At 43.4% G+C, this 16,923-nt stretch overlaps 2 protein-coding genes across 3 annotated transcripts in view; one reads left to right on the forward strand and one right to left on the reverse strand.

Annotated features, from left to right (window-relative positions):
• Positions 1–204: 204 nt before the first annotated feature.
• LOC143138636 (parvalbumin-like EF-hand-containing protein) lies at positions 205–11,136 on the forward strand. The gene is made up of 4 exons (XM_076299061.1): positions 205–310; positions 1,000–1,135; positions 1,426–1,553; positions 11,093–11,136. The coding sequence occupies exons 1-4, from the start codon at positions 205–207 to the stop codon at positions 11,134–11,136; spliced, it is 414 nt and encodes a 137-aa protein (XP_076155176.1).
• Positions 11,137–11,908: 772 nt separating this feature from the next.
• st6galnac (ST6 (alpha-N-acetyl-neuraminyl-2,3-beta-galactosyl-1,3)-N-acetylgalactosaminide alpha-2,6-sialyltransferase) overlaps positions 11,909–16,923 on the reverse strand; it is a 32,318-nt gene continuing 27,303 nt past the window's right edge. For both annotated transcript variants that reach the window (XM_076298054.1, XM_076298055.1), the window contains exons 9-10: positions 16,886–16,923; positions 11,909–16,599 (exon numbers count right to left, since the gene is read on the reverse strand). The exon at positions 16,886–16,923 is cut by the window's right edge and continues 62 nt beyond it. In XM_076298054.1, coding sequence (XP_076154169.1) covers positions 16,429–16,599; positions 16,886–16,923 — 209 coding nt within the window. In that variant the 3' untranslated portion in view covers positions 11,909–16,428. The remainder of the gene's footprint in view (positions 16,600–16,885) is intronic.

Raw genomic sequence — 16,923 nt, forward strand, 5'->3', positions numbered from 1 at the left:
AGTTACTGTGTAGTACCTGTGGCTAGAAAAAAAAAATCCAATTGCATGTAGATGTCTTTCAAAAGTCCATAAATGTTTGCCATTGCACTTCTGATGTTATGAAGAGAGAATGTTATGATGTTCTTTCCCCCACCTGTTACACTGGGGCAGAGTCTAACCTGTGTTCTTCTCCTGGTCTCTGCGGCAGTGGAGAGAAGGAACATCATGGCGGATGATTTCACTGCACAGGTGAAGAAGGTGGCCCTGGCCATGGGTACGTCACTTAGTGACCAGGACATCGAGCGCATCCCACGTGAGGTGAGAATGCAAGGTCAGTGCACAGTGCATCATGAGCATTTATGAAATATTGTAAATAACAATTCTTATCATTAGTGTTATTATATGTATAAAATTAACATTTGCATGGCATTGTTGCTTAGGCTGAGCAACAGACTCATCAGTAAAGTTGGAGATGTGTTAGATTTGGTTTTATTTGGTTTTATCTGGTTTTATCAGCCGTGGCCCACTGGTTAGCACTCTGGACTTGTAACCGGAGGGTTGCCGGTTCGAGCCCCGACCAGTGGGCCGCGGCTGAAGTGCCCTTGAGCAAGGCACCTATACCCCTCACTGCTCCCCGAGCGCCGCCGTTGAAGCAGGCAGCTCACTGCGCCGGGATTAGTGTGCTTCACCTCACTGTGTGTTCACTGTGTGCTGTTTGTGTTTCACTAATTCACCGATTGGGTTAAAATGCAGAGACCAAATTTCCCTCACGGGATCAAAAAAGTAGCCTATATATATACTTATACTTATGCCTTTTAGGTCTACACTTATAACTTCAGTTCATATATTTAAACGTGCTGTTTAAATCTAGCCAATTACAATACAACAACAAAATGTTGCTGGAGGTTTGTTAACTCCGATTTCAATTTGGTCCAATTAAATGGCACAAAAGCACAAAAGCAGAACACTGACTGGGTTCCACTGTCTTTTACCAGAAACATTTAACGTTTTACTGTCTAGGGAACTTCAACTACAACAGGTTTCTGGAGTACATGAGGGAATTCAGTACTTCTGAGCAGCAGGAAGAGTCCATCAGGTCGGCCTTCAAGATGTTGGACAAAGACGGCAGTGGCTACATCGAGTGGAATGAAATGAAGTACGTTTTAAGACCAAATTGTTGCTGAAAATCATGGTTAATTGTCAAAGCTTCATCATGTCAGACATACTGGTTACAGTGTATATTTTTTTCACAGTATTGATAAAAGCTTGTTGGGTCATCAACGATAAATATTAACGAAATTAAATACAATTATTTGTTGAAAAAAAGGAAAGAGAAATTATATAAATGTGATGGCGATGATGATATTTAGTAGACAGTGTATGCCTACGTTTAAACAGCACAGATCTATTAACTTTTTCGATTTGCATTTTCAAACTCACACTCAGGTACATTCTGTCGTCCGTGCCCAACACCGTGCCCAACATCGTGCCCCTTGTACCTCTGACAGACGAGGAGGCTGAAGCCTTGATCCACGTTGCCGACACGGATGGTGACGGGCGCATTGATTTCAAAGGTGACCGGTACACTTATGTGTTAACGCCACTAGAGGACGCCACTTAACTGTGTTGCTGCGTTCATCAGCCACTCATTACAATCTGACGGGAAAACACAGGATTTTAAATTTCCTAGTATGTTTTGTTTGGCAGAAACCATCCTAAACTATCCCATTGTAGGACTTCAATGTTGGATTTTAGACCCAGGGGTGAAATATCTAGGTGGGATTTTACGTCCATAGGGTCGATTGGGTGTGACATCCATGGGTGTGACATCCATTTCTTGCCTGTCTCTCTCCTCCTTCTCCTGCCTGGTACTGGACTGCCCAGCCTGTGCTCTTTCTCCCCTCTCTTCTCCTCCTCCTCCTTCTTCTCCTCCTCCTTCTCCTCCTCCAGCATTCTCTCCCTCAATTGTTGTAGCAGCCACTATCCAGCAACATCCAAACACATAGGCATAAGTTGGCCTACTGTATACTCACTGCATGAATTTATTAGGCTTTCATAGACAAGAGAAGCTTATTTTTAGTCAAATTTGAGATATACTTCCCTCCCAGGCAAGGGTCCTGTAGTCATCCTGGCAATACTGCAGTTCGTTGTAGCTTAAATAGCCTACTAAAGCCTTCATACTGACTTTTGGTGATAATTTGCAAATGTAGCCTAATAATCTACACAGAATCATAGTCTGATTCTGTGTACTCTGATTCTGTGTAGATTATTATAGGCTACATTTACAAATGCAGCAAACTTATTTAAGTTTACCATTAAACCATTGATCAAATCACAGCACTGGCTATTACCAGCATAAATGTTACCTTTAATAGGGACAATTATCATACCTCCCTCGTCCTCCTCATCTCTCCTCACTGTTCCTTTCCCTCTGCCTCTGTTCAGGAAGAATTGTCTGATGTCCATCTCTGAACAGTTTATCAGGCTATGTTTAGTTTTACAGTAGGACAGCTTCACAAACAGTATAGGCTACTTTTACAGGACTGTCTCTCCAGTATACATATAAATCATTATTAATTGTCCGCATGTGTGCATGCAGCCTACGCATGGTGTGAGTCTGTGTGTGTGGGAGAGAGCACAAGCTGGTAAACTGTTGCTAAATGTAGGCTACGACGCTAATAATTGAAAAACAGATGCTAATTATGTGGGCAACATTCTCTAACAGCGATCAACTTGTCATTTTTTTCTGTCAAACAAGTTGTGAATTTGTTGTAACATTAAAACAGGGGACGACTTACTTTGTGCTTAAAGTGATATGATGAGCTCCAGCGGACGAAATACTCGGAAGAATCAGGTGAACAATTTTCATTGGTTGTTGCGTTCAATCTTACCCAGCTACAGAGGTGCTATTTCCTGATTGGCTATCATGGCCGCTTTCTTTTTCCCCTTGTTTTTTTTATTGGCTGGTAAGTGACAGGCTCAAGTCATGACTAAAGCAGGTACGGAGATGCGCTCATGAATGCCATTTTCAGCGAGAGCAGCGCTGGAGTTGTACTGGGGCACTGGAGACTTTCACTAAGGCACGTGCCCCAGTGAATAAGGTCTAGTGACGCCCCTGAACACAATCATAAACATAATGTGACAAAAACCAGGAATCATTCAAGCAAGATCAGGTTTATTTTCACAGATAACGAAGCACAATGCTAACAGTAAGGGATATCTCTGCCCCAGTTTCCATAACAATGGTGGCAAACTCATAACAACGTGAATTAACTCATCCACCTCAACATTATGAATGCGACATGTACACAATAACATCCCCGTACATTAAACATTCCCAAACAACAGTTTAAAGACATTAACATAAACAACATAACCCACTCCCAGCATGCCCAGTTACAGGAAGTAACAGGCACAGCCCTGTTACACTGCCCCCCTCTAAGAAGAGAAAGACATGGCTTAAAACTTACACACAAAATCCCTCAGGTGCTGAGGCCACTGCCTATGCCTCCCTCTAGTTCTCTGCTCTAGGGGAGCTGGCTCAATTTGAGTTTCTACAGGGTCACCTGTAGGGGGGGCAAGCTCATTTTCAGTTTCAGACCCCCAATAGTGCTCCTCTTGCTCATTCCCAGCACTATTTTGTGGCACGTCTGGGTGTGTTTCCCCGGTTGTCAATCCGCATTCGTTGCTGTCGGCAATCTCAGTTCGGCCTACATAAGGGGCCAGCCGGTCCCTATGCAGCACCACTACTCGCTGTCTTGTCCTCAGCTTGACTTTGTACACTACCTCTGAGATTCTCCTCAGTATCAGACATGGCCCCTCCCAGGCGCTATCCAGTTTCGGGCAACGGCCCTTTTTCCTACGGGGGTTGAACACCCACACCCGCTCGCCCTCCTGGAACTCCCGCCCCTTGCCGTAAGCGTCGTAGGCCTTCTTCTGCCGGAATCCAGCCTGGGCTAAGTTTTCCCGGGCTATGGCGTGGACGGTATCCATGTGTTCCTGCAGCCGGTGGAGGTAGTCGAGCCCTGGGGCCAACGGGGCCCTTTCCTCGGGAGGTCGCCCGTATACCAGGTCTGCAGGGGTTCTCAACTCTCTCCCCATCATGAGCTGAGCTGGGGTGCACATGGTGGACTCCTGCACTGCGGACCTATAGGAGAACAGGATTAAGGGTAACTGCTCATCCCAATCACGCTGATCCTCCGAGGTGAGTATCGCTAACTGGGTGGCCAGTGTCCGATTAAACCTCTCTACCAGCCCGTCACTTTGAGGATGCAGGGGCGTTGTCCTGGTCTTTTTGATCCCCAGGCGGTCACAGAGTGCAGCAAAGAGGCGCGACTCAAAGTTGCGGCCTTGGTCGCTATGGAGCTCTAAGGGAATGCCGAATCTGCTAAACATACCCCCCAAGAGGCAATCGAGGATGGTGGAGGTCTCTTGATCCGGAACCGCGTAGGCCTCCGGCCACTTAGAAAAGTAATCCATGGCCACCAGCACAAATCGGTTCCCTCTGTTGGACAGCGGAAAGGGCCCCATTATGTCCACTCCAACTCTCTCCATCGGGGAGCCCACCTGATATTGCTGGAGGGGAGCATGGGATTGCCCGGCAGGTCCCTTCTTGGCCACACATTCGTCGCACTTACGGCAGAAAATCTCTACATCCTTGTGGTGTCGGCCCCAGTAAAACTTCTCCTGAAGCTTGCGCAAGGTCTTGTAGAAGCCGAAGTGCCCAGCTCCAGGTGCTCCATGCACTGCCTTCAGCACGTTCTCCCGTAATGACTTAGGTGCCACCAGCTGCCATCTCACTTGACCTCTGGGGGCCTGCCAGTTCCGGTACAGCACACCCTCCTGTAGACTCATGGACTCCCACTGTGCCAGCAGCCCTTTAATGGCAGGAGAGAATGGGGCACATTTCTCTCGCCCAGGTTTCGTGCCCTCCTGCTTCCACATGAGGAGTGGACCGAGGTCTGGGTCAGCCCTCTGGTGGTCTCTGAGCTCGTCGACTGATAGCTCCGTCAGCGGCGACCTGGGTTGTGGTCCCCTAACTTGAGTCACCAGTGCCTTGCTTTGCGCCCTCTCCTCCAACCTGGAACAGTGCCTGCAACTTCCTTCTGCACATGGGCGTCTTGATAACGCGTCCGCATTACCATGCATATGTAACCAGGTTAATATTGTATTTTATTTTGGAGGTTGAAATCTCACCAAAACCCTTCAACAGAGTGTATTATTCGTTGTACTATCATTTACTATGTATTTTTATTTGGGGACTTTTATTGTGAAAGCCAGATAAGCTTTCTTGTGTTGATTCCCGTTCTCTCGTCAGTTACCGCTAAACTTGACTGAGAGAGGTACGTATTAATACTGTTCGAATGAAAGTGTGATTTATTTATGTTATTATGGACTTACAGACAGGAACTTTAATCCATTAGAGTGTATAGGTGTATCTGTGCGGATTTATGTCCGTATATTTCAGTTGGGAGTTAATATTGAGACACTTTGGGGGGAGAGCGAGCTAGTCCAGAAGTTTTCATTGTGTATATAATGCCGCCATTTCATCGTCTTGTGTATTGCATGATTAAGTTGGTTTTCTTTTGTGTTAGGCATTTTATGGATGAACGTGCGTGTGCTCTGCTCCTTTATGTTTCATTATACACCAGGTACGTGTTCATAAGGTGTACTGTACTCCCATACTATCACTGGTTATCTGTATATTCGTTCAGTAGGTCAGTTACCGCTAAACTTGACTGAGAGAGGCATTTTATGGATGAACGTGCGTGTGCTCTGCTCCTTTATGTTTCATTATACACCAGATGCAGTTTGTGTGAACCAGTGGAACGAATAAACCTGTCAGTGGTCCTTGAGTGTCCTGTGTCCAGCTTCACATTGTGCACAACACAACGCAGAGTAGTCGGGCAGGCCAGAGCTTCACCCGTTACACATAGGTCCTGCTCTGTGTTCAATTTGGAAGTCGTACCCCTGGAGGATTTCTATCCATCTGGCCACCTGGCCTTCCGGTTCCTTGAAACTGAGCAGCCAGCAGAGGGCAGCATGGTCTGTCCTCAACAAGAAATGCCTACCATACAGGTATGGGTGGAAGTGTCGGATGGCGAGTACCACAGCTAACTGCTCCCGTCTGGTGACACAGTATTTAAAGAGTTCATTAACTGTGACAGAGCCTGCCCCATGTCTGCAATTTGTTGCTGTAAGCCAATGATCACTTCTTGCTGTTGCACAGGCTTAACACTGCTATTCAATCCCTCGACGGTGTTTTGTGTACCTCCCTCCATCTGGTGGCGCTGCTCCAACACCTCGCTGCCGTAGTCCACATCTCGCTCGCTGCTCGCTGCGGCTCCGAGTGAATGGACATCCGCTGCCGCTGCTCCGCCCCCATGGCTCCTCTGCGCGGCTGAAGCAGAAGTGTCGACAGCCGCTGTCGGTGTTCCTCTCTCCCGAACTCGCGCTGGCGATCCATCTTCTCCGGCAAGCCGATCCCGCTTTCTCCTGGCAGCCCGTGCAGCCCTCCTTCCATCTGGCAAACGGCAGTACCCTGCGATCTCCAGGCGAAGCGCAGTATCCTCGATAGCCATCACCTCCGCTGAAAGATCTTGCTTCCGCTCCAGCTCGCTCGTCAACCACTCGTTGAAAAAAAAGGCGGGATCCATGTTGACTTCTGACACCAATGTGACAAAAACCAGGAATCGTTCTGTATTGCTCAGTCAAGATTTATTTGACGCTCAAGCAAGATCAGGTTTATTTTCACAGATAACGAAGCACAATGCTAACAGCAAGGGGTATCTCTGCCCCAGTTTCCATAACAATGGTGGCAAACTCATAACAACGTGAATTAACTCATCCACCTCAACATTATGAATGCGACATGTACACAATAACATCCCCGTACATGAAACATTCCCAAACAACAGTTAAAAGACATTAACATAAACAACATAACCCACTCCCAGCATGCCCAGTTACAGGAAGTAACAGGCACAGCCCTGTTACAATAATTTAGTGTTTTGCATGCATTCAAGACAATGGGATCAATCTTGGCACATGATATGAAAAAGCAATCAATTAGCAATGCAGCAACATGACTACAGCTATATCCCCTGTTAAAGGCACAGGGGCAGTGCCGCCGCTACCACCACGCGCATCACGCACTGTGCGTAGGTCACCAAGGGGCGTCGGGGGCACCAACATTTTGCCAATAAATATACCGCAGCTTAACTTTAAAGGAACCGTATGTAAGAAATGTATTTCAATTAATCATAAAATGGCCCTAATATGTCACTAGACATTAAGAAATCATGTTCATTTCAAATACTTATATCACTGACAACAGTAGTCCGGCCAGGATATTGCAGCCCTCAACTGATGTTGATGTTGTGTTTCGTCATGTCCTTCTGTGTTTTGGCCTGTTGCGCCACCCTCCACCTATCTACTAATCACAAAGTCAGTAGTGTTTCGGCATCCGGGTTGGCAACCTCGAGTCAGGGGGGAGGGGGAGGGGATACACCTCTCTACAGTAATTTGAAAGTGATTGCAGTACCAGTTTTGGACACAATCTTACATATGGTTCCTTTAAGCTGCTTTTCATTCTTCCGAACGTTTACAATGTCAAAATACAGCAACAATATGTTAGAGGGAGAGCAGCTTCACAGAAGAGAACTTCTGATGGCAAATTTGAGGAAAAGTTGGTAAACCACCCTTCTTGCCTAATTTAAGGGGTGCTGATTCTGAATATTTTGTTTACCAAGCTCAATTCTGAGTTCTAAGCCACATAATCAGCATTTTAACATAAAATAGCGATTTATTTTGCTTATTTTCCCCTAAATTGGGTTGATTTCAAAAGTAATCACTAAAACCAAATAAAAGTGTTCTCTATACATGTTTGAGCATTAAAGAAGCCATACTATAGTTTATTAATGTATTTAATGGAAACATGATTACAGTTAACATGTAGTAAACTCAGAAATTCTAATCAAAACACAACTATATTTTTATTGCTAACATAGTGAGGCACTCATGTGGCGTTTAATGTATTTCATCACAGCACAGCACAGATAACCTTTAACTCAGAATATATCCTACAGTACATATGATCTTAGATAGCGGGAATAATGCAGAACTGCATCTACCGTCAACAACCGACAAGTAAAAAACATTTTAGGCCTACTTCTAGTAACACTGGATTTGGTATGTGTGCTTGCCAGAAAGTGGCAGGTTCCAGCTACCTTGACATTGTTAATAATTTATATCTCCTTCTTGATATAAGAAAGTTTTTAAAGTAAATCATGAAGGCAACAAGGAAGGCTAGAGGAGATTTCGGAGATATCCAGTTCCCACTACTGACCATTTATAAACTGCGAGCATGGCCGTAGCCTACCATAGAGGACACCGAGATAATGTCCTCGGTATTTCTTTCTTCAAGTTCCGTTTAATTTATGCGTAGCCTAGTTGTAGTCACATGGCCGTAATTACCATAGAGGACACCGGTATTTCTTTCTTTAAGTTTCGTTTCATTTATTAAAGGAATTATCCGGAGTAAAATGCACTTTAGATCAATTTACGGATGATTGGGAGTACATACGTTGAGTTGACATCAAAATCATGTCATTCGGATGTGTTTTGAGAAAATTCGATTTTACCGTTTTTAGTCAAAACTCGTTAGCCTGGAAGTGACCAGGGCATGTCATTTCGCTGCTACAAAACGCTATTTTTATACCTCTTCTACAGTTCCAAACAACATTACATTTACGTGGTAGTGAGTAGAGGGTCCCTAAAGCCAAACCGAAGTATCCCGAGGTCTTTATGTGGTCGGATAGAGAGTCCAGAATGAATTTCATCAAGCCAGTACCTTTCTGGAAATGTTGCGGCTGCAGCTGGCATCTTTAGGGGAAAGTCCGTAGGGTTTGCTGTTGCATACAACTTCATTTCAATTTCGAAAGAAATACTGGACTATGTTTTTTTTTAAACGGCAACGAAATTGTGAATTTCCAGAGCGTGTTACTCGGCAATCGACTCCTACGGGATATTTAATGGATGGATGGATATTATTTCGCCTAAGCATATGGCCCAAACATAACCTATTGTCAAATTATATTATTTGGTTACATAGACTTGTTGTTTTTAAAAACACAACACATGAGACAGGAGAGAGAAATCAGACAGAGGACAAAGAGTTAGGAGAAGAGAGGGAAATATGTGACACTCACCGTGTCAGAAGGTAGGCTATTCAATTCAATTGATTCAGAAATGAATCAATTCATTCATTTCTAGCGGCTCATCTCTATCCTGGCTACGGCCTTGACTGCGAGAGGGCACTATAGGCTGCACTCACTATGATTTCAATGATTCGTTCCCTTAACTAAGCATTTACATGAAGCACATGATATGTCGATTGAAATGCATTCCACTCAGACAGGCTAGGAGGCTACCAGGCTCATAATTCACTTCTAATTGCAAACAGAAAATGTCTAGATAGCATCATGTCATGGCATGCTTCCATTTCCAAAGCAATGAAGGCTGTTTATACCAACTTAATATTATGCATATCATTGTTAATATTGTGCTATAAATGTAGCACAAACAATGCTAGAGTTTGTTTATCAGCCATAGTCTATATTTGAATGAGCTGGCAAAAAGGTCTATGTAAACTCAATGCCCTTGAAGTGACAATGTACCATTTATACTAGTACTTCAAACTAGTAATATTTTAATAGTAGTATTTTTCTTAAGAAATTCATATTTTAAACAAAAATAGTTTTTTTGAAGGTGGGGGGGGGGGGGGGGCATCACAAAGCAGTTCTGCTTAGGGCACCAAAATGGCCAGCAGCGGCACTGCACAGGGATGTCATGTCGACTTTAATCTCGACGTGTCGACTTTAAAGTCGCCATGTCGACATTCAACTCGACATTTCGAGAATAAAGTTGAAATATATCTACTTTAATCTCGACGTGTCGACTTTAAAGTCGACATGCTGACATTAAACTCGCAATACAGTTTAAACATAGCATACACAGTTTAAGCTAGCCTACACTAACACACAATATGTTACATGAATAATGGGCTTCAAATCAAATAGGTGTTATTTCAGATAGATTGCAGATATTCAGATAGATTGCGTCTTGTCTGTTAACTACTCATTGCCGTCATCGTGAAGTGCTGTATGAAAAACACTTTAATAATAGGCCTACAATAAATAAATAAACCGCTAATGACGTTTAGGCTACTTTTGACCATCGCATTTATCGCCTGTAACTCCGTGATAAGGACCTACAGGAAAGTATTTGGCTGAGCAACGGAGGTTAATGTTTTATGTTTTGTTCACATGATATAGGCCTATGTCGAAAACGGGAATGTTTAATTCGTCCTCCCTTTCAATCGTCGTTCAGCGGTCGTTCTCTCTCCAAACTAACTTTATTCTCAAAATGTTGAGTTTAATGTCGACACGTCGAGATTAAAGTTGACATGATATTTCAACTTTATTCTCGAAATGTCGAGTTTAATGTCGACATGGAGACTTTAAAGTCGATACATTGAGATTAAAGTCGACATTACATTTCAACTTTATTCTCGAAATGTCGAGTTTAATGTCGAAATGGCGAGTTTAATCTCGTCATGGCAAAAACATTTTTTTCCTTAATGTGTGGCCCTAATACTTCGTCGTACAATTTGCATAGTCAAATTACATGATGCAAAGCAAGACAAACCAAGTGCATCTGGATTTAAAACAGAGGGGGGGAAAAGAGGAAAAGACAGAAAAAGACAGAAAGAAGTAAAGATAGAAAGAGTGAGATTTATTTTGTGACAGCCTACTCTAAAAAAAGAGAAAAATTGACAGCTTCTCCATCACTGAAATATAAAATTACTGTACAGTATGTGTATTTCTGCATTTCTATTTCTGTTTTTCTATTCCTGCATTTCTCTCTATTCCTTCTTCTGATTCAGTCCTCGCATATTCAGTTCCTCTCTGTGTCTAATATGGCTGTTATCGGCTGGTGTGGCGTGAGACCAGAATGACCAGTGTGCTAGCATGTGCACAGTTGAGATAAGCCGCCATGGCAACCATCAAGGTTCCCTGTGCGCTCAGACAGTTACGTGTGTGTTCCATTATAGAGTTCTCCGACATGGTCAAAATGGAGAAGAAACCCCGGAAGTAGAGTCTTGGACACAACTGGACGGGACTGGACATGGGAAGAGCAGAAGTGGAAGATGGTGGAAATATTTTTTCCATACAGCTGTGTGTGTGTGTGTGTTTTGTTTGTTTAATGTGGGGTCCAGTTATGTCAAATGGCCTTGTGGGAACATTGACTCCATGTTGATAATGACACAGGTTTCTTCAGTAGTTACTATTGCAGCATACATATTTGTTTTTAGTGACTGAATATGTGTGTGTGTGTGTGTGTGCATGCTCAAGTGTATTATTTGTGTGTGTAGCCGATACAGAATTATTTGAGTGGTCACACCCAGCCATGAGGCTATTTCTGCTGCTCCTCACACCCTTCCACATGGAACATATGGAGCATATTTTCCACCAGTACTCACCAGAATAGCATTAGCAGCTGACTCCAGATCAGCCTATATAGTAGTATAAGTATATATACTCTTTTGATCCCGGGAATTTGGTCTCTGCATTTATCCCGTGAATTAGTGAAATTCTCTCAGCACACAGTGAGGTGAAGCACACACTAATCCCGACTAAGCGCTAACCAGTAGGCCACGGCTGCCCAGGATTGACCCTATAGCCGTTATAGCTCCAGTCTTGGGGCTGTGTGCTCTTAAATAAGTACCCCCCCACACACACACACTTCGATTAAATCCTCATAGGGGGGGAACACAGATATTTAGAGGGGTCAGTCGTAACAGCACACTTGAATGTGCATCTCATTTACTCTCATTCTCCCTGATGACAACAACCACATTTAGACAGTATTACATCATTCTTAGTGGTTTTATTTATTCAAAAATACAGAAATATAGAAAAGTATACATTCTTCTTCTAAAAGTAAATAGCTCTTTGCTTCCAAGATTCTTTGAACTCTCCTCTGTGGAGTATTTAGACATTCATATCCAAGTGTCTATTCACAACCACAAGCTTAAATGCACTCCATGCGCCAACAAGCACAAGTACGTTGACTGGACAATTGGCATTGAGTTAATTATTGCACAGGATGCTATCAAGCGAACCACATCTGTCAGCTCAAGAGTCTGTTCCCATGTAAAGAGACTGAAACCAATTTCGGTCTTCAGTGTTATTAGATCATAAAACAATCACATTGGATTTGTATGTCTGTAAAGAGTGAATATGATTAATGTGATTTAACCATTAAACATGCTGCTTGAAACATTGCTGTCTCTGTATGCAACACGTTTTGGATGTGTTTTCAAAAAATGGACTTACTGTGGAAAAGGAATGATTATTTGTATAAAAGCTGATTAACATGGGCATCGAGTCAGAATCGGTTTCTATGGGTGCAGCATGTACAATGTGGGGAAAGCAAAGGGAAAGTGTTGTGAAGAGCTTGGCTTCACAATCATTGAACACCTGGTTATATAACATCATGTAATCAGTGTGGAGAATTCCAGAAGTCAAAAGATCCCTTTACAAAGAGATGTACTGTAGTGTAACAGATTATTCACTGCGTCTCCATACACAGTAATACACGGTCACCACAGCCACCATAATCATGGACAAGCGTTTTTAAAGGCACTAAAATCTGACATTATCCCTTCAACATATTATATTATTAAATATCATCTTAACCATTCCCATGTGCAATAAAAACAATAAAAAAACAGTCCAAAAATAAACACAAAAAAACTTATACAGATAAAAACATCAGAGTAGAAGTGTTGTGCTTCTCCATGGAACTCCAGGTCTCTCAGTACTGTTTCTCTAGTTATAATTATATTGAGTCTTCCCTTACACAGGGAACCCTCTGGCCACCTCGATCGCTGGCTGGCTGGCTGACTGGACGTCACATAGGAGTGCCTCTGACAGTGCTCCGAGTATTTAGGTCGGGCAGGATATTTAAGGAAAGCAGGACTCCTTACTGTTTTTGATACAGCTGGAACAGTGATGAGATCCTAGGATCTGTTCAGTCTTGCCTTTATTTCATGAACTAATTACACCGTCTGACTTTGGCAGTCTGTGAATGTAAATGGGTGTTTACAGGATTTAATAGAGGTGGTGTGTGCGTGTGTGTGTGTGCGCATGTGTGTGTATGTGTGTGTGCGTGCGTATGTGTGTGCGTATGTATGTGAGTGCGTGTGTGTGTGCGCGTATGTATGTGAGTGTGTGTGTGTGTATGTGGGTATGTATGTGAGTGTGTGTGTGGGTATGTATGTGAGTGTGTGTGTGTGTGTGTGTATGTATGTATGTGAGTGTGTGTGTGTGTGTGTGTGGGTATGTATGTGAGTGTGTGTGTGTGTGTGTGTGTGTGTGTGTATGTATGTGAGTGTGTGGGTATGTATGTGAGTGTGTGTGTGTGTGTGTGTGTGTATGTATGTGAGTGTGTGGGTATGTATGTGAGTGTGTGTGTGTGTGTGTATGTATGTGAGTGTGTGTTTGTGTGTGTATGTATGTGAGTGTGTGTGTGTGTGTGTGTGTATGTATGTATGTATGTATGTATGTATATGTGGGTATGTATGTGAGTGTGTGTTTGTGTGTGTATGTATGTGAGTGTGTGTGTGTGTGTGTGTATGTATGTATGTATATGTGGGTATGTATGTGAGTGTGTGTGTGTGTGTGTGTGTGTATGTATGTATATGTGGGTATGTATGTGAGTGTGTGTGTGTGTGTGTGTATATATGTGGGTATGTGTGTGAGTGTGTGTTCTGGAGGATCTGCTCCTGTCCTGTCATTGGTATGGGGGGAAAGGACACATCATACCTCAGGGTTTCCCGCAGCACTTTGCAGTCAAGGCGGCCGCCTTGGCAAACCATGCCTGCCGCCTTAACTACATCGTCAAAAAAAAAGTAGTCCACCATGTTACTCTGTCCTGTTTTCTCCCTTTCATTCCAAACCGTGACCAACGCCAGTCTCCCTTCTCCGCAGAACGCATTAAGAAAATAATAAGAATAAGAATAAGTGATATGCCTCCGAATCAGAGCTAGTGAGCGGAGCTGAGCCACGCTAATATACCGCTCCTCGCTCTCAAGAATCAGTTAAATCGCGAACAGCCACAGCTCCGTTTAATTGTCAGATGTGATGAAATGCGTTCATATTCCACTTTTTATGTCATAAACGTTGCAGGCCTATAGAAAGGTTTTGTGGTAGGATTGTCCAAGGGTCAAGTTGTTGCTTCAATGTGTTTTAATTTATGTGACGCACCGATGCTGGGTTCATCAGTTTTGCGTACGTTTTAAAATGTTTAGCCGACCGCGTAATTTGTCATTTTCGTTCTATAAGTTTCACTTTTCATGTCATGAATGTAACATGCCTATGATAAGGCTTTGCAGTTGTCCAATATGGTCAATCTATATTCTCAATTGTGTTTCATGTGACGCGCAGAAGCTACATTCATGCATTGTTTTGCTCCACTTGATAATGTTTTTTGCGTAATTTGTCAGCTGCGATAAAAGAGGAATTTATTGAACGCATTATGTCAGAAATATAACATGCCCATAATTGATGCTTATGTTCAATCAGATTCGCTTTGCCCACCCGTTTTTTCTGTGCCCACCCATTTGAACATTTCTGGCTACGCTACTGTTAGAAAAGAAAGTGATAAGTCATAAGTGTACAATTCCTACAAACGACTAGATACTAACAATGTAGAGCAAGAATAACCATGTGGTGACACAGTATCAGTGAGTAAAGATTGATTTTGGAATCTAAGAGGACACATTTTGCGGAAACATGAGAGTGTGCGAAGGAGAGCAAAGAAAACCGTGAGCAATTTGAATATGCTTCATATCAAGTAGAAGGCTAAAGTAAAACTTGGATGCTAAGCCTGTATTCTTTAGGCAATTAATCTCACTGATCCCTTTAGTTTTAGGCTTATGTGTATTAACGTTGTCAAGCGTGTTTGTTGTTGCACTATCGGTGTTGCACTATCTTTTAAAATAAATGTTCTGAGTGAAATATATTGCCGTTGCTCTTAGTTCTTTGGGATTTAAGTTTTCTGTTTAAGGTGACAATTCGTCTTGTAGATTATTTCTCCCTGTTTTTAAATTGAAGCAAGCATGGAGTGATTTCACTGGAGCAGGATGAAGTGGAGCAGGGAGCGACATTGAGCGGAGCGACCTGACGCGAATTTGAGCGAGGGATCAGCCGAGTAAACAGCCACCTGCTCTCAGCGCAGTGTTGACTTCCGTATCTTTTTAAGATGGTGAGCTTAAACGAAGGCAAGCCCTCTAATCAGACGGGCAAGACTGACAAATAGACGGGCCTAGGCCCGTCCAGGCCCACCCGTGGCTACGAGTATGCTTTCTAAATTATTTAGCTCTTTCTTTAACTCCATCCCCATCCACAAACTTAGGCTACTATGGCCAATATCTTTGAAATTTAACGGTCTTGGTTTTATTAGGAAGACATGAATTCTGGGTGGGTTTGGGCATGCCTCAGAATCGTGGTGTGAGCGGTATTGGAGGAGAACAGAGCGGCCGCTCCGGCCGCTAAATTAAAAAGCGCTCAGCGCTCAAATTCCATCCATATTACACAAAACTATAAAATAATCTAAACTTCATTCACTCTCGGTGTATAGATCAGGACATACTTGCAGAACAGGCTGCAGGGCAACAGTCTGACAGCCTGCATGAAAACAGTATAAGTATATACTGTACTCTTGTATTCTCAGTGCAATTACCAAATGGCCCTAGAAATGTTTTTTTTTAAGCCAAGGAAGATGGCTTGTAGCGATGCTAGTTGTCAGCTCTGCCATAAGTAGTGACTGATCACATTTGCACATTTTGCACTTTGCACTTTCTTTTGCACTTGTTCTATAGTTTGTAATAGTCCTTGTTAAAATTGCACAAATATTTAGAAATATTTGTATACTGCAAAATATTTGTATACTGCAAAAAAAAACCAACCCCCCCCCCCCCCCACACACATAACACATTTCCTGTGGGAAACCCTGTACCTGTATGATTGGTTTGGTTTGGATGTGGGTTTGGTATGGTTGGGTTTTGGTTTAAGGCTTTGCAGAGCAAGCGCACTGGTTCCTCCGTAAGGCACGCCACAGATGGGTGGACAGACTTCCGGGGGCAGCCTTCTCTGGTAGCTGCCCCCGTTTCACAGTATTCGGAAAAGAACAATTTATGTTCACAATTTAAAAATAAATAATAAAACGTTGACTCTGTTACTAGATGAGAGGTCATCTCTATGCCTCATTTGTGTTCCAGTTTTTTAGCTCGGAACCGCGGCTGTCGATTCCTTGTGCATGGCGTCACCAATCATGGAGTCCCACGGGTGGTTGCAATGGCAACAGTTTCCCAGGTCACAAGTCTCACTGGCGCATGTAAAGATTCAGGAGTCCTGCCTGGTGAAGTTCCTGCCACAGTTTCATTTCCAGGCGGAAGTCATGGTTGGCGTAGAAGGCGACCCCGTGGAATTGCTTGTCGTAGTAGTGGTCGGAGTAGTTCTTGTAGTCCGGGGTCATGAACCCGTACGCGCTCACCTAAGACACACAGAAAGAGCGAGAGACACAAAGGTCACGCAAACCCATTGATTAACGGGAGAAGTCACACTTGGCTCAGCATGCACTGTCGTGGTGGCAAAACGTTTGTTACTCATTGATCATCTCAACTAATCTCATGTACTGTAAACATCCTCAGTGGACAGAACAGAGTACTGCTGACACATGATACATAAAGTTTAAACTCCAACTCTGGGGTAGGAGCCGTGTGTGTGTGTGTGTGTGTGTGTGTGTGTGTGTGTGTGTGTGTGTGTGCACAAGTGTGTACCTGATCACAGGTGTGCAGTGCTGCTAGAAGCATGGTGG

Source organism: Alosa pseudoharengus, unplaced genomic scaffold (genome assembly GCF_046254945.1).
Source record: "Alosa pseudoharengus isolate Yale_2024_CS ecotype anadromous, Long Island Sound unplaced genomic scaffold, YU_APseudo_1.1 YU_APseudo_1.1_scf_21, whole genome shotgun sequence".
In the NCBI taxonomy this organism is placed as follows: Eukaryota; Metazoa; Chordata; class Actinopteri; order Clupeiformes; family Clupeidae; genus Alosa; species Alosa pseudoharengus.

Coding starts and splice junctions, on each gene's coding strand:
- LOC143138636 (XM_076299061.1), top strand. CDS start 205: ATGGCGGATGATTTCACTGCACAGGTGAAGAAGGTGGCCCTGGCCATG. Junction 311..999: donor ACGTGAGGTGAGAATGCAAG/GTCAGTGCACAG, acceptor TTTACTGTCTAG/GGAACTTCAACTACAACAGG. Junction 1,554..11,092: donor CGGGCGCATTGATTTCAAAG/GTGACCGGTACA, acceptor GTTCCATTATAG/AGTTCTCCGACATGGTCAAA.